Raw genomic sequence first — 25,891 nt, forward strand, 5'->3', positions numbered from 1 at the left:
ACTAACACATTTTTTTGTTTTTCGAAGAGCAAACAAGTGGTATAAAAACTACAAATAAAAATTAATGCCAAGAGCTATTATTTGGCTTATTTTAGAAAGGATGTTAACAGACAAAAATTGGTTTTATGTGTGTTCATAAAGAGATGTAAATACAACTGGACATGCAGTAGGCACACTAATCCACCATAAAGATCAATCAAATCAATTGCTACTTTCCAGCGCTTGACCCCCTAAGCTCAAAAGCATTCACTGTAGTACTCATGTGTCTACAACACAGCGCTGAGTCATAACGATGCAAGTTGAACCGAACATCATGCTTCCAGGAGTAAGCGGTAATCTCTTGAACTGTAAACTGCAAGCGTAAGCTGAATCCAATGCAATATCACACCTCAGGACACATCATAACAAAGGGCTGAAGGCTGAAAGGTTGAGGACTGCGGAGACCGTAGAGTGCTTCAGTAATCAAGCACTGATAATTTTCATCGGTCATTATATACCCTGTTCATACTCTGTTTAATTCTGAAAGATCTGCGAGTTCATATAGTAAATATCTTATTCTGCAAAGCTTCATACGTATTGGAAGAGTTAAAACGGAAAGAACACCCAAATTCCAGATGCAGCAAACAAGCAGCCTTAAAATTAAAGTTTCACCTTCTACCCAGCTATGTATCTCTGCCAGAAGAAAGGAACCTGATAGAACAAGTTGCACTGAAAGTCAACCAGGAGATCAACTAGGAAAGCATGATCTAGAGCTGGGGCCTCCCTCCTTCAGGTGAAAAAACCCTGCCTCCAGCATCCTGTGATTAAACCCTAAGGGAGGTGTACTTGGACAAGAGGGGACAGTGTTAGATCATACGCCACATGCTCTCCGAGTACAACTTTCACTTATCCAATCAAAAATTGAAAAATATTACATTACAGATTTTCAAGTTGTATTTCTGTGCTAAATATTAGGTCAACTCCCCTGTCCATCAGCATGTGGTGTTACTGAGCTCTCACCTTGTTTTGAGAACCCAGGAACCACTCCATGTATAAAACTCAGTTACAAACCCTTGAGGGCACTTAATAATTTCAGGAAGACTGAGAGAAAACTCTTCTAAAGTTATGCCACCTGCCAGTCTTTTCAGCTGTTTCACAAGCTGGGATTTCTTCAAGACTGATCAACAACACTGACAGAGTCTATAACTTGTCCGGATGGGGTACAGAGATTACCAAGAACAATTCTTAACTCTTTTGCCTTTAAAGTCTTTATATCTTATTCCCACACATGACAAATACAGTAACTTCTGGTCTTCTCCAGAAAGCAATAGGAAAGATTACTACTACTTGAGAATATTTTTTTTATTCCCCTCCCCACCGCCCCCCCTCAACTGAGCATAGGAGGACAAAATACACACTGTTGAGCTGGTGAAGAAGTGTCTAGAACAAGATTTTCATGATGATAAATATTCATTAGACTATTTAAATCGGTTGGCTTTATCTTTGAAAATTACATGGATTTTTTCACCTGTATTAGAAAAGAACAAGCTGGTTTTCAGAATCAGATGAGCCAAACCATTAGCATAATAATCAGATCACAGTAACAGGTAATTGTTTTGGGTAAGCCAAGATTGCAGCTTCTCCAACTTGTTTGAACAATATCAGAATGTTGCTGATCAACAAGTAGAAAACAGTCTGCACTGGCTGGCTTTCTAGATTCATTTGCGGGCTCCATAGCTTCTTGCTTTAAATGTGGTCTGACTGACTCTCTTCTTAGATGACTGTATAGGCCGTTTCCTTCTCCTGTATCAGGACAATATCCAGTGGCCATTACTTACATATTCACAGTTCATTTTATTTTATTGTGATTATGTTCTATCCTTTCTGAAAAGAATGAATTAAAGAGTTGTTTCAAATTCTCCTTTTTATGTTTTTCCCCTTCCATCTTCCTCTTCTGTTCAGTTCCCTTCCTCATCATCCTTCTACCTGTGAATTTCCACCCCAAGAACCCTTTCTTCCCATGCCTGCGCATTCTCTACAGCTCTGCCTTCACCTGTGCTGTTCATGTTCAGCAGCAATCTCTCCTAAATGGCCATTAAAAGAATCGCCTAATACTGGAACCTAATACAGTCCAACTTCACTTTTTCATTATTGGCTTTTTGTAGGTCTCTGGGAATCTTTGACATTTAGAGTTTGGATACACTTGGAATTATCTAAAAACCAGCAAGTCTTCATCATTTTTAAGATGACCAAGTCTGCAGGAGAGTATACCAAACTTCTCAGGAAAAGCAATTTAACCTGAAGATTTGGAAAACATCAAAGTTCAGAGGGTTGGTGAAGGGGTTTTTGCAAGACAATCCAGAATTTTGGTTCAATCCTTGCATAAAGCAAGATGCGTTCATAAACCAAAATATATTTATTGGAAAAGTAATAAATCAAGTGGATGCCCTAATGTGCGTAAACATCTTTGAATATAGCCTGCATTGAAACACACATTGCCAGGAACCCAAACCAGCTTTACAATTACGTAAGGTAAAATTAAGTACCAACAATGGCCACAGTAGTTGAGTGCTCCGTGGAGCCTGGTTCACCTCACTTTACTTCTGCTGCTCAACTGGTTCAGATATATCAGGCTTATGCAGCAGACGACCAGATGTGGGATGATGCCAGCCGCAGTGCATGCAGGTTTCATGAAAGAATTGACAGTAAAAGACAATAAGTGGATCAGCTGTGAAATTTATGCCCAAATTAGTATTTAAAATAGAATGAAATGAGCTTGTGAGCCAATCGTCACATCCTGCATCCTTAACGTCATCGGCTAGGCCAAACTCCTAGATTACCAAAGATTTTTATTTTTTCATGTTTTGTGTGTACTCTAACAGTACACAGTCTGGTGACCTCCCATACAAACACACACCAATAAATCTGGCTAATGTATATTTTTTTAAAGAACATTTTTCCCCCCCTTGCCTGACCTCTGTCCACCTCTCAGGGACCATCACCATCCCACCTGGAACAGCATCAAACTAATCCAACAGCCATCACACACAAATTAAATGTGCTTTAGCACTATGTTCTATTATGAATACAAACTTTAAAAAATAAGCGGCACTCACTAATACTTTTTTCCCCAGCTAGGTTAGACAGCAAAAGTAATGTAGTCAACCCTGTTGCACAGTTAGATTCAGTGTAGTCTAAAGCTAAATTTTTCATGTATGCCTTCTTTGCCAGAGAGCAGGGTATGCAGAAAAGACTCATGCAATGTAAAGGCTGGGCATTATAACTGTTACCACTGCTGTGTAGAAATGTCCCAGGCTTGTGAATTGCTGGCACGTGTGAAAGTATAGTGGAGAGAAGTATGAAAGTATAGTGGGGAGAGCCACTGCACCCTGCTCGTACGCCCTTTCCGAGGTCACTATCAGAAGAAACAGGCGGCCAGATTCAATGAACCTTGAGTCTGACTCAGTGCAGCCATTTTTATGTGGACTAAATGAGCAGATAAATGTCTTCAAACCCTGATATCCATGAATCACATACAAATGCTGATGTAACAGAGAGAGGGTGTGCCTGGAATTATTGAAACCAACCCAAATGACAAAAAGAACAAAGACGGATGAAACTGCTACAACTCCATTTAAATAACTGCTAAGAAATACACATCATGTTCCACTAGAAAAAACATAGAGACCAAGAACACACTTATAGTTGCTGCTTTACAAGCCTCTCATCAAGCAGAAAGGATAACTGAAAGGTTAACACAAGGTAATAAAATCAATTGTCCGTCTTGAAGCCAGGCAAACACGTTGCCCAGACTATCTGCCTGGCAACAAATGGGTGGGCAGGAGGGGAATTGGAAAAAAAAGAAGATACCATTTGAAAATCATGGAAGTCGTCACACTGTCAGCCTCTGTCTTGTTCTCTCCTTTGGTAACTGTCTCAGCTGAAACAGCTACTACATCTTAACATCCCAAATTATTCCTGATCATTGCTGCAGAGGAAATGAGAAGGATCTTTGTAGAGAAAAAAAGATTAATTTTAGAAGATGACTTAGTAAACAATGCTCACGCATTTTTGAGAGGTAAAAAAAAAATCTACCTGTGCTAGGATATTAGACTGCATTCAACTGACACAGGCAGTTTTTAATGAAGAATTCAAAATCGCATGTGGATGAGCCAGCAACCCACAGACAGAGGAAAAGCTAACTCAACAGTAACATCCAGCACAGATGTACTCCTTTACTAGAAAGAAAAAAAAAAAATTTTGTTGGATGCATGGCAGACCTTTTAATATGCTACTTTCAGAGGAAGATATCTTGTAGATTACATGATTCCTGGCTAAAGTGGTTTTTGAATAAATGAGTTTCAATATTATTAAACCAGAGACATGTGCTTGAGTGTTAGCCTGATCATGCTCACAAGCTAACTCTGATGAATATCACCTTTCTAAAAAATTTAGTCTTTCTAAGAGAGTAATCCAATACGGAGCTGAACTGTCATGATGTATTGAAATTTAAGAGTTTGAGAACAAATTTTATTGAATTTCATAAATATTTTGGTAGGTTTGTTTTCTTTCTTCATTAAGTAATGCTTTAAGACAGGTATGGACAAGCTAGAGTTTCAGTTACACAACACCAAGCTCCCATGATAAACTTGATTACAATAACCCTTTCAGCAGTGAACTTCCTCCTCAGCTCTTTTTTTTTTTCTTTCAAATAAAAGCCTCACCCTTGTTTCTTTTCATTCTGTACTACTTTCTGTCCTGAAGAAGTACTGCACGCACCTGTTAAACTGAAGGAAAAAAAAAACAAAACCAAAAAACAACCCAGAGAGTTAGAAAGAAAAAAAAATCCCACAGATAGAAAAGGACACCCACCCCCAACAAAACTAAGATTACAAGGTATCTCCAAACACCAGCAGACCAAAGCAGAAATTGCTGCTTGTTTTGGAAAGTAAAAGCAGCACAGCTGATTTGCAGAATTTGTATTGCTAGAATTTTATACCTCTTAGAAGACTTTTTTTAAATAAACAGGAATGACAGGCTTCTGACAATTTCAATCCTTTAAATAGCTACCACTAAAAGAAAACAAAATAAATCATACGGCAATTAAGCTTATCCAAATTTTAGTCAGGAAAAGAGGATCTTACACATCAGACCTCTAATGTTTTTAGAAAAGGAACTCAGCAAACAGAGGAATGCGTCTAAAAGCCAGTCTGGTGTATACGCTTTCCAGGGAAGCAAAAAACCATTGTCATTCCAGCCCGAACACTGGGAGAGAACAGAGCAAACGTTTTGACTGCATTAATGAGTTTATTAATAGATAGATTTAGTGTAGGAATTACTTTGTTTGAATCAGAAACTAAAATATAAATATGCAATCCACCAACACCTGGAGTGAGACAATCGAAACAGCAGCAGTTTGCTATGAGCTGTGTGATTACTTGAAGACATGGGTATTAGCCAGTAGCAGATGGTGATACAAAATCCTTTTGAAAAGCCAATGTGAAAAAAAGAATTAAATACAGGGACAACTTTACAGGATTTAGGAAATCTTCAGGTTTCCTCACGATGGTGCCACAAACCCACCCCGTTGCCTCAGGCAGGTCTCTTTGTCCCAGTTTTCCACCTTGTGACAGAGCAGCACACCACCACCCCTAAGAGCCCGGCCTGGCCCCAGAGGAACAGCCACCAGGCAGCTGAAGGCACTGTTGCATGACAAGGGAGAATGACCAGCATCAAAAGAAGAGAAAGAACCAAATATTCTGCAACTGTGCTGGCTCCAGACAGCATGCACTACAGCAGGCTTAAACTCGCACATTATGTGAAGAAAAGGAAAAGATAAGCGGAGCAGCTCATTATTTTTTGCATGCTAAACTAAGACGCTGTCTTGGTTTAGAAACAATATGAGATGAAATGATTAATGACTACACCCTAGCACACTTATACATCAGTCTCGGGTAAAAGCAAATTCATTCCAGTAATTCCTAAATTCCATATGCTTAACTTTAAAACCATAATCGCTATACAAAGACATGAAAAGAAGATGGTATTAGCTTGATCTACTCACAAATCCAAGACCTGTGCTTACTTTTAGGGCCAAGAAAAATTGCGCAGAACTAAAGGCTGTTTAGAAATATTACGGGTAATGTGCAAAAACCCTTAAGCTGCCACCTCTGCCATTCCACGATGGCTCCCCCATGACCTAGAATTTATTTACTCTTACATGGCTTTTCACATTTCTGCTCTTGCCATGTTTCTAGGCCAGACTTCTTGCAAGCGTTCCTTCTTCCTCCTGGCATTGGGATTAGCACTACTACTCAACAGTAAGAAATTTTACATTTTGAGTTTTTAAACAAGCAATTTCTTTAGTTCCTCAACCAAAGCAAACCAAAGGTTCGCTAAAAATACAAGCATGTAAACCCTTTTTCAAAAAGCAGTTTTTAAGAAAACTGTAGTTGTCATTGCTTAGGATTCTTTGCCATAGGCTAGAGATAACCCTTTTAAGCAATAATTTTGCATACTTTTTCCATTTAATCATTCCTCAACATTTTTCAAGTTGAATAAGATACATCCCCAGATCTCTAAATATGAAACTTTAAAGGACGGCATTTAGTTCACGTAACTGCAGGCTTGAACTATGACTTAAAGAGTTGCGAGATAACTAGTTAATGAAAAATGAAGTTTTATGATCTTAAAAAAAAAAAGTCTCCCCAGATCACAAAAACCACAAAGGGAAACCCTAACTGAAATCCCAGAACAACAAAAAAAAAGTGGCTGTACCACATCAATCCAAAAAGTTCTATTTAGCCTTGCATCCAGCAGCAAGCAAGCCAGATGTGTAGGGAGGAGTTTAGGAACCAAGGAAGCCACGACACTTTACCAAGTATCTGTCCAGCTTCACACTGTTTGTGGCTGAGTAGCAGTGAGATCTCTGCATTTTTTAGTTCCAGATACTTTTTCTTTTGTGGCATTTGTCCAGTCATTATCTGGCCCTTCTAACATCATACCGTGAGGAGTTTCACCAGTTACCCACAAAATGCAGCATTTCCTGCCATTTGATTCTGAACCTGCAGACCAGCAACATTTCTGACACCTGCCAGTCCTTGTATTGGAAGAGACATTGAACAGTTGCTTCCTACACACATTCTACAAACTATCACCCCATCTTCCTCCTAAGTCACCTCTTCTTTAGGTTGAAAGGTAAGTAGATAAAGTTAATCACTTCTTGTAGGAAACTGTCCCTACCTTTCATGATCCTTGTTGTGCCTCTCTGTACCTCTTGGGTCTTCTATGACTTTGAGAAGAGGGAGGGTAAGAAAAGCAAAAAACCCAACCAGAATTCCATGAAGTACTTAAAATATGGGTGCATGATACATTTATACATTAACATAAAGTTGATCTCCATTTCTTTACTAGAAATCAGGAGTTATTAGAAAATAACTCCAATGTAGCTGGGCTACAACAACGGCATGTTCAAAAACAGCATCATGAAGGGATTACAAAACACTTATAATTAATTTCACGCAGATATTTAAATTAAGGCTAGTACATGAACATAATAGCACTGATAACAGAACCTTTCAGAGAACACTACAAAATTTACTTTTTAAAAAATAAAATCTCTGCCTATTTAACATAATAGCATGGACAAATCTGTTGATTGATATCATGGGTGTGCTTGGACACAAAACAGACATTGGTGGAAAAAAAAAAGGTTTATCTGTGTGTTTTAACAGACGCTCATGGGTCAATGAATTATAACCTTTTTTTAAGGAAAACCAAAAACTAATGTGTAATGCTTACCCACTGTAATGATGCCATGCAAAAAAACCCAAAACTTGCATGGTATCTGTCTTTTAAGGTCTCATTCCCACTCAATTTTTCTTTACTTACTACTGTTTTCTCAAAACTGAGTCAAGATTTTTTTTTTTTTTTAAAGTCAACTGTTGAACAGGAAGAAAATTTGAGACAGTTCAAACTGTATTTGCTCTATCTGTATGCTCATAACTGTAAGGCTCAGAAATTACGTATTTTGGTAAATGCAGAATGGGGCGGGTTTGCCTTTTTTTTGTTCTTCTTTTTTCCCCAATAAATCCGATTAAGGAAGCAGCATTTTTTCAAGACTCGTTCCAAACGGCTCAAAACATAGGATTAAGAATTTTACCAAGAAAGAAGTGAACAAAAGTGAAAAAACACGACTGAATAGAATGATGAAGGCTAAGCAACTTGTAGGTATATTTTTGTTTACACTGGTTTTTTTTTTGTTTAAAATTATCGTTGTTCTTTAAAAATTACTTCTGAAGCATAGGTGGTTTTAAACTCCCTGCATCAGTGACATGTATTTTACTTTTTCCTACAAGATTTTACTCATCAAAAATGGCCAGCACACCATTTTATTATAAAAACTATCTTCAGGAAAGAAAATGATTTAACTTATCAGCATTCAAAACAGTAATGTCAGTTTAGAGAATGCATTGTTGTCACCTATCAAATTAGCAATACCAAAGCAGTCACCAGATGGTATAAAACATTTATTTCCACAGTAAGAATTTCAGTACATTGACCTCATGCAATATTCAGAATTCAAAAGTATACAGAGGAATTCCAATCCTCCTTAGACAGTGGGACAAAAACGTAAACCCCTAGAACAGTGATTCACTTCATCTGCCCCTCCTAGAAGAGTACTATAATTAGGAGACTAAATCCACACCCACAACTAAAGAAACATGAGCGCTTAAGAAATACTGTCAACTTTATAAACTTCTATTCACATACCCAAACTCTGTAATAAAGCAAATGCTAATCCATCTGCTTTTAAGCTGATTAAATTATAGTTCCATAAATAGCATCTTTGATATAAAACAATCACGAAGAATGAAATACCATTTTGCTGTATAAAAGCACTCCATCACATTGCATCCAATTTAGGGTATAAACCAAGGAACAGTAACAGCCAACCTGAAAGAGGCATTAGCCTGAAGAGCAGGACAAATACTTATATTTGTAGCGATGCTAAAAACAGTCGTGGTGAGATTTCTAAGGATCTTCAGTGGTCAATATTACAACTTCATATAATCTTATGCCACCACTAGAGTTTACCCAAAATATCTAGCCCCTAGCTCTGTGTACACAGAAGGGCAGATATGAGCAGTGTGCTCTACAGCCATCCCCAAGTAACGTCCTCACAGACATTGTGCTCTTCCCTGAGCAGCTCATGGTTTGAATACAGACCTCACTCTTTCCTGTGCTCACCACACAGTATAAAGTGCTGTGTAAAGCTCACTATTCATCTATTATGTGAGAAGATACTAATTTTTTCTGTATTTGAAAGAGTGATGAAAAAGTACTTAGGCTTTGTTCTTGGTGCAAGGCGGGAAGAATCACCACCGTGAGTGAAAAGCAGCATGCAAACTCTACGAGCTTGCCCAGCCCTCCAGGAAAAGAGTGGAGCGTAGGCAAGAAGAGAGAAGCATCAACACTCTAATAACAGTCCCTCTGCTAATCTCTATCTATCCTTCTTCAGTATCTACATTAAGTTATCTAATGAAAATTTTCTCAGTGAGAGACGTAGCTACTTTTCAAAGCCTCCCAAGAAAGATCCTATCTGTCTAAGTTTAGGCACTTCAAACACAGTAAAATATTTTATCAATTTGTGATATGCTTCCGACTGCAGGAAACAAAACAGAAGCAGCTCAAAGTATCTAACAAGAAAATGCAAACAGGTGTTTCCAATGTGAATACACCAAGTAATACGCTTAGATACAGAAGTGACAGACAGTTTTCATGTATTATTCAGTACTGTATACTCAAAGAACTAGGTTTTAAGAAACCTAGTACTGATGCTACTCCTGGTCAGAACATAGCCAAATTATTCAACCAATCCTAGCAGAATAAATTGCATGACCCTCCCTCACACTTTATAACAACCTGCAAAGATTATTAGAAATTAATGAGGATTTAATACCAAATTATTCTAAAAATGAGCCATTAGCCTTGAAAGCTGAAGACTACAACCAAGTCCTAGTTTTGGTTGTATACAGTAGGTAATTATCAAAATATTGAGCAATCTTCTTAATCCATGAGAAACCCTCTAATTTTATGTTTTCCTCCAGGCTACCTGACAGTTCTTCTGCCCCCAACATTCACAGGGAAATCAAAATCAGGAGGCGTCTTAAACTACTTAAACTTGTCAGCTAAATTTACAAAACAAAATGACTTTTACTATGCTTAAACAATGCTGAATTGATTCAAATACATTTTTGTGGCACATCCCCATTTAATTCAAACCAGTTTTTACCGAGTAACTGAGTTGTTAGATGGTCACAAGGCACAAAATGTTTATACAGCGCAAGCATTAATAACTGTATTCCAACTGTAATGTCGCCTGTAACAAAGAGAAATCAGAAAGAGGGGCTACATCTGAGGTTCAATATCTTTAACCTTCTTGCCATAGTAAAACTCAGCAACAGTTAATCATATTGTAATGTAAATTATTAATATTACATCATCATTTTTAACCTGGAAGACAAGTCTGCAGGTTACAAGCACTACATGTGTAGGTAGTACTACACAAGGATATAGGTCCTGAGATTAAACCTTGTTCTCAAGTAGGACAGCAAATGATACAAAAATCTGTAGCTGCTAGATATGAAAGCACACGCTTTAGAGCTCTCCACATACAGTCCTGGAAGGTCACTACACTCCCAGACAGGTCTGTCATATCCCTCTTTTTACTGTGGGATAATGGGATAAAGGGAAAACCACAACGAAAAGATTCCCCTTTTGAAGCAGAGGGGGGACTTGACTGCATAGTGCTCGTGGACAACCCCGGGATAAAAAAAAAGGCAAGAAACAGCACTATATAGCTTAGTCACCTTTACCTCTTGTTTCATTGCAGAATATCTAAGCAGCAGAGAAACTAAAAGGGAAAAAAAAAAAAAACAAACAAATCACAAACCAACCAAAAAACAAAAACCTTGAACTTCAATGCCACAGGTAAATGGGTAAGTCATGAAACAAATAGGAAGAAAAAGCAAAATTTTTCTACAGCTGGAAAAAGCATACGATTCCATCTTGTTAAAATCATATGTAAAGAAGAAAAAAATTATGTCTGCAAAAAAGCAAACCAGTATCTGATAAAACTGAGTATTTTACAAAGGAGAGGCCCAGATAATTTACACACAAGAAGCTTCAAGGAAATAACTAAGGAGCTCTCTGAAACACAAATGTTTTTAAATAATCTTAAGAAATTCTAAACATCAAAGGACTTTCCACATTAATATGCAGTATTTTAAAAAAATGTTAAAGGAGAGATTCAGGAACTCTAGAATGATTAGCTTGGCACAGATCCTCAACAAAATAATACAATGGCAATGGGAAAAATGGAAGCTAAAAATATCCTGTCAGTCAAGCAACCTTCATAAGGTCAGGAAAGGAGAGAGATGACTGAAGCTCCAGCTGCCACAAGGAAGACAGCACAATCTACTGGTGTTGCTGCTCCAAAAAAATCCCTTTTTTCTTTGTTATGGGATAGTAAAAGGGGACCCAAATAAAGAAAATTACCACAAAAGTCTCACTGAAAGACTGTAACTTATAAATGTACTCAAAACTCAAGAGCTGCTCTGCTGGAAAGCAAAGCAGAACAAAGGAGCAGAACAGAAGCATCCTTGATACTTGAGGAAAATCTTGGCAAATTAATCTCAGAAATCAGATCTCTCAAATCCGCAGCAGAAGTGAGATTTGACTGAAGCTGACATCGAAGGATGGGTGGCAGAAGGATTAGTGGCAGGGCAATATGGATACAAAAGTGCTGCCAGGAATAAAATCAACGAAGACTTAAAAAAAAAAAAAGTAAAGAAAAACAGAAGAAAAGAACAAAAAGAAAATAGAAGCTATAGGATACAGTAAGAGAAGCAAGCAAAGAATTGGAATATTTACTGACAGCGTAGAGAATGATTGTTTCTCAGTGTTTAAAGCAAGCCTTTCATTCCCAAATAAAAGAGGAAATAAATTTAATAATTCAAGCTAGGGAGGGTTTGTGTGCACACATGCATGCAAGGTACATATACTACTCCAACTAAAATAAAATAAATCCAAAACATCATACAGAATAAACACTCCTCACTGAAGTGGCACATTCTCAAAAGAGCTAAAGTTTTCCAGTCTACTTTATAGATACATTATGGTACCTACTTCAACACCTATCACAGGTTACCTTAAGGAAAAGGAATTCCCTAGATGAATTAGAACGTTTCTTAAGGCAGCAAATATTTCTTTTCAAATTCTTCCTTTTCCGATCAAAGTTAACATCAGTTCATAACAGAGCACGAATTAAAACCCTTATCAGACTGAACACAAAGCTGCTCAGAACTACTGGCCTAATCTGACAGACAAAAACAGACATAATTTTTATGCAGAAAGATAAGCCTGAAAGAAAGAAGATAGCCAGGAGAAGAAAAACAAGAAGCCTTTCAGTTAGGTGGGAGAAAATCCTGACACGTGCTTTTGAGTTCCATGATTCTTCTCCTCTTGTCCACAACACTAATTTCTGACAAGCCTGATATATTGCTGCCACTTTACCAAGATGCATTCAAGAATTTTCCACAGGCAAAGGTAAGGAAGATGCTCACATCCCTCTCAGCTGGAAGTTCAGAAAGCATTTCTGTATCATGGAAAAACCTGAAGAGTAACACTAGGAGTTATTTAGAATCAAGACATGTAGGGATGGAAACAGGTGAATTAGAGCAGAATTCCAATTAAACAGTGCTTCTGTTAATATGGATAAGTTGAATGTAGGATGTGTAAAAGGAAATGAAAAAATAATAATGCATACTAAGACAACCAAAAAGTAACCTGAATATTAATTTTCCTCTGTTGCAAGGACAAAGCTGTCTAAATAAGTACTTTTTTTGTTATAGGCAGCAATACTCAGTGGATTATAAAAAAAAACCAAACCCAAAACCAAAAAAGAAAACACACAGAGGAAGACAGAGAGGAATTGAATTAAATCTTAAAACAAAAAAGGAACCATTTCAAGATACAGGTTCCTAGACAGCAAGGTATATCAAGAAAAGTCTGTCAACACTGAAGCATCTAGTGGCCCTTTCAGAATACAGAAGGTTTCAGACAGACTTGGAATTGTGCAACTACTTCCATCTAAGATTAAAAAAGCAAAAAAAGAGACAGGAGGAAAAAAAAAAAAAAAGAAGGGAAAGGCTCATAGAGAGAAGCTGTTCCATGACCCCACTCCAGGGCAGAAATAGTAGCAAGGATAATCAGGTAAATACCTATTCCTTTTGTCTTCAAGAGCAGGTTGGTAGACAATTTCTAAACAGAATTCATCTAGCTTACCAAGTTCAACTTTCTCCTAGCCTGCCCCCATCCCATAGAAGAAAATCCAGATTCTTAATAAGTTTAGGAAAAAAGGAGATATTTTAAAGTTGGAGATTGAAGGAAGGAAACTTCACTGAAGACAAACATTGGACTCCTTGCCAAGTCCAGATACTTGTGCATCTAAAAAAAAACAACCATTCCTGAAGCTCTTCAGAACAACAGGATCCAAGACTTTTTTATTTATGAGACTATACCTATTCTGTTCCACACAGCACATACTCCAAAGTGACGTGTTTGTTATCTTCAGTACTTCAATCATGTTGCCATAGGAGTGACCTGCTTACCTATATATATATACACACACACATTTAAGTTTGCATGTGTGTGATAAGCATGTGAGAATCAAAACGAAAAATTATTTTTTGACATTTAAAAAAAAAAAATCAATCTACAATGCATTAATGGTAAAATACACCAAAAAGTAATGAGTTTATAAAAAGTAAAGAAAGGTAAAGGTAAACTTGAGACAGCAAAGCAGAACCAACTTTAAACCACAAACAAAATAATTACATAAAAGATAATCAGGTATACAGTCCTCAGTCAAAAACGTAAGGAAAACCAGATCTATAGCAAGGACAAATTGTTGCTAGCTCAAGAGAAAAGGGATGCCTTAATCGATTTTATATGAGGATAAAGATAAAACCCTAAAAGCAAAATAGAGGATGTGTATCTTAAGGATGTATCCCTACTTCAAGCAGAAATGGAAGAGGAAATTAGTGTGTAACTCCACTGGAGGACAGATGCTATCAGTAAAAATAAAACAAGCTGAAAGCAAATTACCCACAGAACTTTATGCATACTACTAATCTCCAGATTCGTTTTAATTCCTACACTAGCAGGCTTTTAAAGAAATAGATATTCTCTGCATTAAAAAGGAAATAAAGATGACTTCCACCTAAAAGAGAGAAGATGACTGTGCTCGTCGAGGACATGTTCGCTACTGTCACAAGCCTCAAGATCAGCAGGGATTTACTGTAGTTAAACAAACTGCAAATAGCAAGAAAAAAATCCCCTTGATCTCCTGCACAGAACAAAACCCAAAACTTATGTATCTTTTTCTTGATGCCTTAAAAGGTTTTAATCTAATGGAATAAGAATAGTTGTTTTAGAAAAATGAAATTTTGTAGAGCAAGAGGAAATCTTACTTTTCTTCTCTTGTATTGGGAACTTAGAACTTCTGATCTAAGAGGCAAGCAAGAGCATCCTACTACTGCTGCTGTTTGCCCTGTGAACCCTCTGATTGTGCATTTAGGTAAAACCCATTTACCAAAGGCTAACTTCTAACATACACATGATTTTAATAGAGGAAGAGATAAATAGGATGGCTAATGAAGTGAAGGCTTAGAGAAGAGACTTGGAGCAACAGAAAGATAAACACATTTGGAAGATAAACAACACAGTATACACAAATGTATTTTATAAAGTACTTTTATCCTTCATAAATACTCCAGGGGTACTTTGTGAGGTAGTAATTATCTCCAGCTAGGACCTGACATGTGTCTAACAGTTACGCATCATAATAAAGATGATACGAAGAGGTGGAGGGTCCTTTTCTCTCTATTTATGAGGTGATTATGCCCAGAGCTCCCAGACTTCTAGACAGAGGTGTCCAGACACTATAACCTTTGTGGAAGGTATTTTAAAGTTCAGTTTGGGCAGAATGAAGAATTATGCCCTTCTTATTAGCTGTTCCATTACTAAACTGTGAAGGGCTTATCTGCCACCCACACTGAAAATGTGAAATTGAATACAAGCCATACTATACCATTTGAATCATAACATACTTGAGGTTGGAAGAGATCTCTGGTGATTGTTGAGTCCAACACCTCTGCTCAAAGGAGGGTTAACTACAGCAAGTTGCTCAGGATTGTTTCCAGTCAGGTTTTGTGCAACTCCAAAGATGCGGACTCCACAGTGGTTCAGGGCAGCCTGCTCCAGCATTCAACCATGCTTACAATTAAATCGTTCTATGTTTAAATGGAACTTCCTGTATTTCAGTTTGTGCTCGTTGACTCCTGCCCTTCCACCGCGTACCACCAAGACAACAGTCTGACTCCATTCCCACTCCTTCCCATCAGGTGTTAATACACATTACTGAAATCCGTCCCCAGCTTTGTCTTCTCACAGATAAAAATCCCAGCGCGCTCAGCCTCTCCTTGTATGACAGATGCTGCAATCACCTCTAATTGCTAAATTATATGCAGGACAGGGAAAAATTGTCAGTGATATGGACTCCATTCCAGTATTAAACAGCACAGAAGTTCATCAGCTGGAAAGCCTGAGACCAGTCACATTCCTTGCTTATGAAATACTACTACTAAATGCTGAGGCAATAAAAAAAAACCAACCCTTGTGCATGTACACGAACACACGCCACTACCCAGAAAGAAGATGTGACTCACCTTGTAATAACTGTTGCATTTATTTTTTAAAAGCTATAACAACTTCAACCTTGTACAAATTCAGTATCTTTTGGGTATCTGGGAAACTGTTACTGAAAAAACCCCCAAGTTTAAGCCCCTGAGAATGTTTCTATATAAGAAAAGCCTTATCAAGCTAGGCTTCATCTGTACTTAACTAATAAAATGATACTTCGTATGGCTTCAAATCCTTCAAGCTACTATGACATAACTACTTATTGATTCAAATTTGGGCTTCAGGGAATTAGCACAGGACACAATTAAATGTACTAAAAATCTGTTCAAAATAAAAAGGAGACCTACTGAATAGTCCTGACAGTTATCAAGATTTTTGAACATGTTTGCAGCTTACATTCACCAGACTTGAAGCACAACAAATAATGGCATTAGAGCATCTTACCTGCCTGGTTATTAAGTCATAATCCCATAAAGGTTTTGAAGATAATTGTCTATAGAATATTATATACAGAACACCAAAGAGAAAAGAATGCAGGCTGTGTTTTCAGGATGGAGTATTATACAATCTGACTTCCTGCTCCAGGACAATAACCTCATCTCTTGAATTTCTCAAAACTCAGATGTCAAAATTAGATACAGTAAACTATTGGTAATCTCAGTGCTGCAATTAGCAGCAAGATCAGTTCTGAAACACAAGATGTAGGAAGCAGCTAGTAAGGTTTTTTAAATTATCAGCCCAATGATGCAGTCAAAAGTGTTAAAACTAAATAAACATGAAGCTGCATTACTAAAGGTATGTTGAAGGTAAAGTAGGGAGCAGATATTCCTAGAAAGAGGAAGCCACAATAATACTGGAGTGGATAGAAAACAAACTGTACAGGAAACCTACAGAACTCTACCTATGTATCTCAACGAAAACTAAGTTAAGAGATTACTTGATTAGTATGTCTATCTACTTATATACTTATGTACTTATTGGAAGCGAGGGTTGCAGGTGTCAGTATCACAGACAAGCAAGATGGGAGTCAAAAGTTACACAAATTCAGCTTTTAGATCAGCAATTTCCTGTAAGCTAAATAGCAGACCACACTAGATATAGCCTTATCATAAGCAATAGTAACAAAAAAATCAGATTTGGTTTTTTCGCCCCAGTTTTTGAGAAATGGAAAGTGCATATATGGTATCTAAGTGTTTAAGACAGAGGATGAAGTGACTAGACTTCCTGTTTATATAAAAGCTGGAATGAGTTTGAATTGACCAGTTTGTGGCTCTCAAGTTGTGAAGTCCCACTCCCACATCAGAACATGCTACATTCCATAGTGGAAGTGTGCTTATGGAGGGACAGTAGAATAATCCAAACTGACAGCTCTGGGAGAAAGCAAGCTAATAGGGACTGATAAAATCACCTTCAGAATTGGAATCAGATCATCCTGCATGCCAGAAACAGCTCTATCTCAAAATAAAGCAGTAGGATCCTCCAAGGGTAATTGTCATCATCAGTCTGCAAACCAGATCTCCCACTTTGAAGCATGGTACAAGTTTTACAGCTGCAATTCATACAAAAATTGTTTCTGTGTGATTTTTAGGACGGGGGAGGTATTATCTAGTCAGGCCAGAATACAAGTTCTATGTAACCATTTTTAGAGAGTCAAGAACACCCCTAAAGGATGGAGACAAAGAAGGAGAGAGAGACTGAGAATTAAAAAACAAAAGTTTACACCCACATTTCAACCTGATGTATCTTTTCTATTAAGGAAAGATCTAAGAAAAAAAATCAAGAGGTTTTATATTAAATTTATCTCCTGACTTTTAAAAGTTGAGGTCATAATTATTTTTTATCCATACAGGATAGCAGGGCTATAAAAAAAATGCTACGGATTAACTTCTGAACAACTCATGACCTGCTGAATATAAGCTACATATTGGAGAACAGTAACATTACTCGCAACATCATCACTGAGGACTTGGGCTGCAAACACCTTTTAGCAGACCAAAACCTAGCTTTTCCTGTTAGCAGAACTGCTGCTTTCTGCTCTTAAAAGCTAAAATTTTATTTGCACACTGCAAAAATAATAAACTTTTTTACCTGAAACAGAAACACCAATGGACAATTGTTACCACGATATATAATAACCTTAAATAAGGGAAATTTACTCAAGACTGTCCATCACTATTCACCTTCTGAAAGGGCCGTAACCCCTTATGTAGATTTTAGGTTTGATATATTTCAACCAGTACATCAAGAAACAGAACAAGAGATAGCATCTAAACCATATTTTATGAAAAGAATATGGAATTACAAACAAACTCAAGAGATATTTTAAATAAGCACCAAAAAGGCTAATATATTGCCAGTAGACATGCAGTCAAATCCTATTTCTAAGTGTTCTAAAAGCAGTTCTGAATACCTTTTTCTCCACAAGTACTTACTGATTTTTTTTAACTTAGGTAATCAGCTTAATAAAACTGGTTAAAGATTAAAGCACTCTGAGTACTCTGGTTTCTGCACAGGCTCCAATAATGTGAAACAAACTCTAAAACATAAGAATAGATGTAATCAATTTACTAGTACAGTGACTAAAAAAATTAAAATACCACAAGATAACTAGCTTTTTGATGTTTTTTTTTTTTTTTAATCTTTCCCTTTAAGACAAAAATTACCTCTACGCAAAAGATCTTAAGATCAAGTCCACATAATTTCATCTTCTCTGGAAAATGCTGAAAAACATTCAAATATGGAATATGACCTTCAACAACAAACCTGCATAAAAAAAATGAAGACCAAATCAAAATGGTATTTACTATGACAAATGCATATGCTTATTCTAAAATTAATATGCAAATCAACTTCTCATTTGAAATAACATCAGTATTATACTGCCTAAGCAATTCTATCTTAAGTTACACACCCCTAAATGCTCCATACGACAAAAACCAGTTCCACCATTTAACAGGCCTTTAAGTTCAAGCTCAGTGACTGACCAATGTGACATGTGACTGACCAATAATAATGTTATGGCAGTAAGCTTACAATCAACACACTTATATGGAGTTTGTTTGGGACTTTCTTCAGCTACTGCATTTCTGAAACTGTTTTAAGCCTCCTTTGAATGGTATGGATTTTTTTTTTCCAAAATTCTAAAGCCTTAAGTAAATTTTACTTTTAAAATACATACTTTCTGCTGGAGGACTTTGAGTCAGGTAATGAGGCAGGGAGGAAAGTCACAGAATGATGAGCAGACACACAGCACTGAAACCCCGTTAATTACATCAGTATTCTGATTTTTTTTAAAAAAAGTATTCAGGTATGAATAGAAATTATTTTGTATACTAATAAATACAAAATAATTTATTATTTATTCACATCCAAATAATGCATTTTTTTGTTTAAAAACTGGCTTTTGTAAGTGGTTGACAGTATTATTTGGGATTTTTCTTGACTTTTTCATATCTCTCTAGATATATAGATATATAAGAGATGGGACTTAACCAATACAAAGGCACCACCACACCAAAGGCCTGCTCTTGTCTAACATCTTAGCTGACATTCACACCAGGCAAAGCAAGCACTGAACAAGCATGGATCCTCACAAGGGAATAGCCATTACCCTCATTCCCTATTAAAGCATACTAGTGGTCTCCCAGAGCCCTAAGCTAGAACTGCTTTCCTGTCTCCTCCAAAACAATCCTGTTAAAACAGTGCACAGAACTGGAATAAGTTAACATTCCAAACAGAGAAGACCCCATTCTTTAAATAATATCAGAGTTTTGAAAACAGCTTTCCTTCCTGCCAGCTGTGTTATCTACACCGTACCTCTCGGATCATGCTACATAGATTAGTAACTTCTTGGTCTACGAACGCTACAAGTCCTTCCTGGGTTCCTACAGTGGTTGCAAGGCTGGGCTCTGCATCTGCTCCCAATGCAGGGCAGTACCTAAGCACTTCAATTGCTAGTTGGATCCAATACCACAACCTGAAACACTGAGTTCCTCCTAAAGCACAGTAATCTGCCACTTTCGTTCAAAATGTGTCTGGAGAAAAAAAAAAAAAAAAAAAAACCACCAAAAAAAAAAACCCAACAAACAAAACTAAGGTAGAACAATGTCTTCAGAGACAGTGCAGCCGCTGTTGAGGAGGATTCACCTCCCTCCTCAGCCTACAGCAATTCACAAGCTCACCTTCGCTCTCCCAGTCCAGTGCCCTAATCATCACTTTTTTGCAAGTTATGTAGCGTATATCTGTTGAAGTTGACTAAAGTTCTATTTAAGGCTAATTACTGCAAAGTTTACGGTTGCATCCTAATTTTTTAAACATTAACTGAATTTTCAGTTTAATTTAAAAAATTCAAACCAGGAATAAAATGAAAAGTGCATTTCTTAATAAAAATTATCTCAGTTAGAATTAACCCATCATTTATAATGATTTCTGAAAAATCACATTGCCCAATACTTTTTTTCCTGAAGCTCTGCGTATTAGTCTTTCAAATCAAGAGGTAAAAGCTGCTGCACAATCCTTTCTAATCAAATTGTGTGATGTACATTTTGCTAACGAAATTTCAAGTAGGTTTCCTCAACCAGTGTAAATAGCATTCTCCCACCATGAGTGGAGGTGTCCACTGGTCTACGTACTCAGTGAGGTTATCATCCAAACCCAGCACCAGTAGCTTGCCTTGCCGTCCCGCCTGATCTGCTGAGCAGCCTGCACAACAGCTCCTTAGCTCATTTTATTCAAGGTCAGCTGCACTAAATTGAAGACCTTAAACTTGAGGGATGGTTTCACAAAACGGAGAGAGCTAACCTAAAAGCTCAACATAACTAGTCATACTTCCCTCCTCCTGGTCTGGCTGTGTGCTCCTGTCACTCAGCATCCTCTTCACAAATGTAACTCTCAACAACAGAAAACTACCCATCCCCTATGGTAAGAAAGGTTTGTTTCCCATCATTTAATGAACTGAGGAGGTTCACAGATGGCTCCAATAAGCATGAGAGTTGGCAGAGAGAAGGAGATATATCACACAGGCAGGAGGAAAGTAGAAAGGGAAGCAAGACCTTGCTCTTTCAGCAACAGTGATCCATTACTGGCTCAGCAGACGATAAGCCTTGGCTGACAACGTGTTAAGGCACAATCACACAATTAGCTGTCAGATCTGAAGAGCTGGTACCAAGACACTGAGAGCAGCAACCTCCTGAGCCAGCACAGGAGGTTCCAGTAACAGCTGGAAGAGGACAATCAAGACCTCCCTTCGGGTGTGGCATAGTGGTGATTGCAGCCAAACCACCCTAACAGCTTGCTGCCTCTGAAATGGGAAATCCCACCCCCCCTTCAGTCCTCTGCCACACACTCCTCCCTGCTGACAAAAGCACTTGTGTGACTTCTCAGACAGAGGATTAGATTGAGAACTAGTCTTTTGTTTTCCAGGGTCTGATTTCAACCAGACAGATTTCCAGACTCAGCTGACTGCAGGAACATTATTGCCAGCACAGGGTGGAAAGAGACTGCAGTGAAGCAAATTAATTTGCACTAAAATGTCCAGTGAAGCTTTCTTTTGCAAAATTAGTTTTCTGCAGATCTACTTCTTTCAACTAGGATACCATAAACCAGATGAATGCTAGCACCCAGAGCAAGAGAAAGAGCAGGACCACAGCAAGAGAAACTTGGATCACCTTAAACAGATGCTGGAACCACATCCTTACACTGCAAAAGACCAGCAATGTCCATCAATTTTTTTTTCCTCTCCCTTAAAACGTTTCCACTACTTTGGCCGTACCAAGTCAAAGCATTACAACTGCTGAAAAAATAATACCATCTTTACTAGCTTGAAATTACTGTCTCCATACAAAAGAATGCTCTCCACACTTAGGTTGAGAGTTGTTTTTACGTTCTAAAAATACATGAAACAGCGTCAATGCCCTGTTAGGAATACAATGTGCTGATGATTCAGGTTTTTAACACTTACTCCAAGAGCCCAAATTTGGACTAGCACTTCAGAACAGTTTCAAAGCCTATATTTAACAGACAGATAATCAAAACGCTTGTAAGACTACAACTGTATCAGTGGAGCGCTTGAAAACCTGACTGGCAAATGCAGCGCACAGTCCATGTTCTTTTAATTACAGCAGCATCATACATTAGAAGGTCTAAGTACGAAAAATATCCTAGGTCCTCTGCATGCTACGAGGAAATGATGCATCTGTTAAAGCCACACAGTAATGCCACAAACTGATGACAAGTTTAGCCTTGCCAGCACAGCTAGGTATGACCTCTTTTGAAAGGCATTCGTTCTCAGAATCTCGAAGTCTAGCATCTTGAAACCTTTTCCACAAGCCAACAATTTTATTATTTAGATAAATAATACACAGCATAGGGAGTATTGTGAGATTATTCACAATGGAAAAAGATTTAATGTGTTGCATAGACTTGAGTAGAAGGTTGATAAAAACGTTATTTTCAAACCAAAATATCCCTGTGAGAGGAGGTAATTGTACTGGTTTTCTGCTAAGTGTGTCAAGTAGCTAGGAGATGTACATTTTTGGTGTCGTAAATCCTTTAAAAGCTGGCAGATTGCCCTACCATGGTGCCTAAGCATGTATCACAAGGGAGGAGAGGTAGTCAGCTGACTTCAGGGTAGGGAGAAAACAAGGCAGAACTCTAAGTACAACTGTAATTCAGATGGTTTAAATAAAACAATTTGCCTATAAAGATTTGAAGGGTAATGCTGAATATTTAATGTTTTCTCTGCATAGTTTTCATCTCTTTCTGTTGCTATTTTGATCTGTGTATCTTAATGCATGCAAAAATGTTGACACTGTCTGATTTTTTTAAACTTAAATATTCAGAAGTTAGAAAACTGAATTTTATGGCAGTTCATGCAATTTAAAATTCTTTCCCCTTCTTCATCAAACTTGTTAAAGCCAAAGACCTTAAGGGTAGGGAGGGACGCATGATAATGTAATTACCGTCTTATATAACTATCGTATCACTGTAAAAGTTTGCAACACAAATGAAAGCCTTTTAAACATCACTTTCTGCATTTCATTCAGTTTATATGTTCAGTGCTAAAATCACTGAATCATTTTGATTTACCCACTGTTAAAAGTATTAAATCCATAAATTGTATCTAATTAAGTGATATCTTCTCATTCAAATCATCTTCTTTCAGTTTCCAATTATTAGGTTCTGATTATGCCTTTCTGTGCTATATTTGGTACTTGATTTTTCTTCTCTCCTTTTCCAGCTTTTTTTTTTTGCTGTTTTCATATTTCCTTTAAATCCTTTCAAGCAAATGTGCTCAGCTCTTAAGGATCTCAGTACAAAGGATGTTCTCCAGGTTCTGAATTATTGTCATGGATCTTTTCTGCAGTCCTCAATTTTTAAAGTGCCAAATACAGCAATATACCATTAATATGCAAACACCACAATCTACATTTCCTCTTAGCAGTTGACTTTCATAGTTTGGTTTTTTTTAAAACCACACCGTCATACCAAGACAGGAACTTGTGAGGACGTATTTGCCTCATATGAACCCACATGCTTTCCAGAAACAGTTTCCAAGATACAGTAACCCAAGAACAGATATTTAATTATTCACTTAACAATTCATTTTTCTCTCCGTTTGGAGAGGATGGGCTAAGCAAGAATTCTTTACTGTGAACCATTTGCTCTGTCCCAGTAATTGTAATTTACTACTTGGATTATCAGACAGGACTTTACATTGTATTTTTGTCAATGATCAGAAAATAAGAGTACACTACAGTAGTTCTGATTCCTACAGAATTTCCTTAGGAAGAGGCTAGTCAGTAATAAATCTTGATATTGAAAACTACTTTTGAGTTCTACTGTTTCTTAATCCACTCAACAAACACTTCTGGTATTGAATTCTGAATACTGTGGCATAGTGCTGAATGTTTTACAAGCATCTTTTATGCAACGACAGCACATCCAGTTATGCAAATATGCAGTGGTTTGTGCAATTCTGATCAATGAAGGCAACAGCCACCCCCTAAAGGTAAATCAAAAGGTTAAACATTGTTTAGCACAGAAATAAATTAGTTAGTATTAACTACTGTACTTTGAGACATACAAACCTCCCCTTTTTTAGATGTACCTGCAAAAGAGCACTCTTCAACACCCACCCTTCTCAGAAAGCTGTACAAAGCTAGAAGACTGCAGGTGGAAGTTGGCAGTCCAGGCAAGAAGAGGCCATGAGGGACGATCAGGCTCTGGGGTAAACTGCCCTTGCATTCATCACACTTTCAGCAACAATACCAGTTATATGCACCACAGGTGGAGGATGAGGTACTCATCACCTTGCCTTTTACCTCACAGGTTATATATTTGAAAAATAAAAATTAAAGAACTAAAATCTACTGTATCGATTGAATTTTGAATCAGTTTTTCCTTTATTTTGTCCAAGTTTGCAATTTGAATTGCCAATGCACAGTTACTTGAGTCCTTCTGTTCCTTAAATTTTAGTAAAGCAGCATTTTCCCCCCCATCTTTTTAGAAATACCTAGTATTTCAACACTTGTTAAAAAGTAGGATCAGTATACAAAAGGTTTTGCCACGGAAAATCTAAGAATCCCTGAATTTAAACTATTTGGGCCTGATTTAACATATTCATTGCTAACAAGAAAAGTTGAATTATTTTTCATTCCTTAAGTAAATGAGGACTGTGTTCATAGCTTTGTGGTAGGAGAGAGGAGGAAACTGCATTGTCAGCAATAGTCTGACAGTCTCCGTTTAGCATCAAGCCCTATTATTAGAACATTTTATTTCTACTATATTATAAGCTGTATGATTCTGAACTCTGATAATTACAAATACAAAGATATTAAGACAAAAAAAAAGGATTTCCTATATTAATATCTGTGCCCAACTCCACTGCATGAAGCTACTTCGCCACCTTTCAGATCACTATATACTGCTGGTATTGTTTGTATGATGACACTGATGTAAGCCCCAGAGAATGTTTACTCATTTAATTCTGGCATGCTGACAACAGCAAAAATAGCAAAAGTGTGACCATACACACCTCCAGTGATTCTTAAGAAATTTTGAAGGAGAAGGATAAAAAACTTTAGCTCCAAAATCTTCTCCCTTACAGATCTTTGAGTTTCATTGCAAGCAACAGAGGAGAACGTTCTCCAAAAGCAGCAGCACAAATTGTTACATCAAAGAAAAGATATGACAACTAAATATAGACAACTTTTCACTATTACTGAGCGAATTAGTAAGAGTGCAATAGTAGAGATGTAACTTTTAAAAAATGTATTCTTTATAAAAGCAACAAATATTCCACTAGGGACTATTCATACCTTAAGAGATCAGATAACGTCATTGGTTCCCTCAACCAGAGTAATGCCATGTAACAAAATGAAAGGGTCATTGGCATTGTCATCCTCAGTTTCTCCTTTCGGTTCTTCATGAAATAGAAGCTACCATCTACCGATCCAGAGCACACGGAGGTGCTTTCTTGGGTTTATGTTAAAAACAGAAAAGAAAAAAAAGAGATTTGATATGCACACAGTCCATGGCATACAGAAAATGAGATAAAGGAACATACAAGGACCCTTGTTCAGCAACTAGTAACATTTGAAATCATTACTTTGAGTAGTTTGATAGTTTGTGTATTCTTCTATTAAACAGCTTAACTCTATCTACAGTGACATGAGATGACAACTTGTTTCATAAACTGCTACTTCACTCGACTAAGACACTGGTTGATATGAAGAGACAAATTCACTCTGGTATCCACCAAAACCGACCTTTTGTTGGGAACTACAATTAAACATGGAGTTCTAGAAGGACATTAACTCCTATACAAAATATAACTAAGAGTACTTACGAGCTGGAAATATGATTTTCCATTTGAGAGATGAGGGACAGTGGGGAAACAAAGGAAAATTTGACGAACCTAAATCAGTGCCTCAGAGTTGGGGATTAAAACACAGAGCTTTAAAATTCAGCACAGTCAGAACTTTAATGCAAATGTGATTTACAGTGCAGAATTTTTACTGAGGTTAAGGTATATATCCATCTGCCATCATCCCTAACTGTAGAAACATAAGTATTCTTTTAAAACACATCTAAATTCAATGAAAAAGAAACCACCTTGGTTGGGGGAAAAAAACAACCAGTATCATAC

At 37.3% G+C, this 25,891-nt stretch overlaps 1 protein-coding gene across 2 annotated transcripts in view; it reads right to left on the bottom strand.

Moving 5' to 3' along the window:
* Positions 1–25,891, bottom strand: part of TAF1B (TATA-box binding protein associated factor, RNA polymerase I subunit B) — a 50,770-nt gene that overhangs the window by 16,672 nt on the left and 8,207 nt on the right. For both annotated transcript variants that reach the window (XM_075086839.1, XM_075086840.1), the window contains exons 7-8: positions 25,062–25,218; positions 18,408–18,507 (exon numbers count right to left, since the gene is read on the bottom strand). In XM_075086839.1, coding sequence (XP_074942940.1) covers positions 18,408–18,507; positions 25,062–25,218 — 257 coding nt within the window. The remainder of the gene's footprint in view (positions 1–18,407; positions 18,508–25,061; positions 25,219–25,891) is intronic.

This window comes from Phalacrocorax aristotelis, chromosome 3 (genome assembly GCF_949628215.1).
Source record: "Phalacrocorax aristotelis chromosome 3, bGulAri2.1, whole genome shotgun sequence".
In the NCBI taxonomy this organism is placed as follows: Eukaryota; Metazoa; Chordata; class Aves; order Suliformes; family Phalacrocoracidae; genus Phalacrocorax; species Phalacrocorax aristotelis.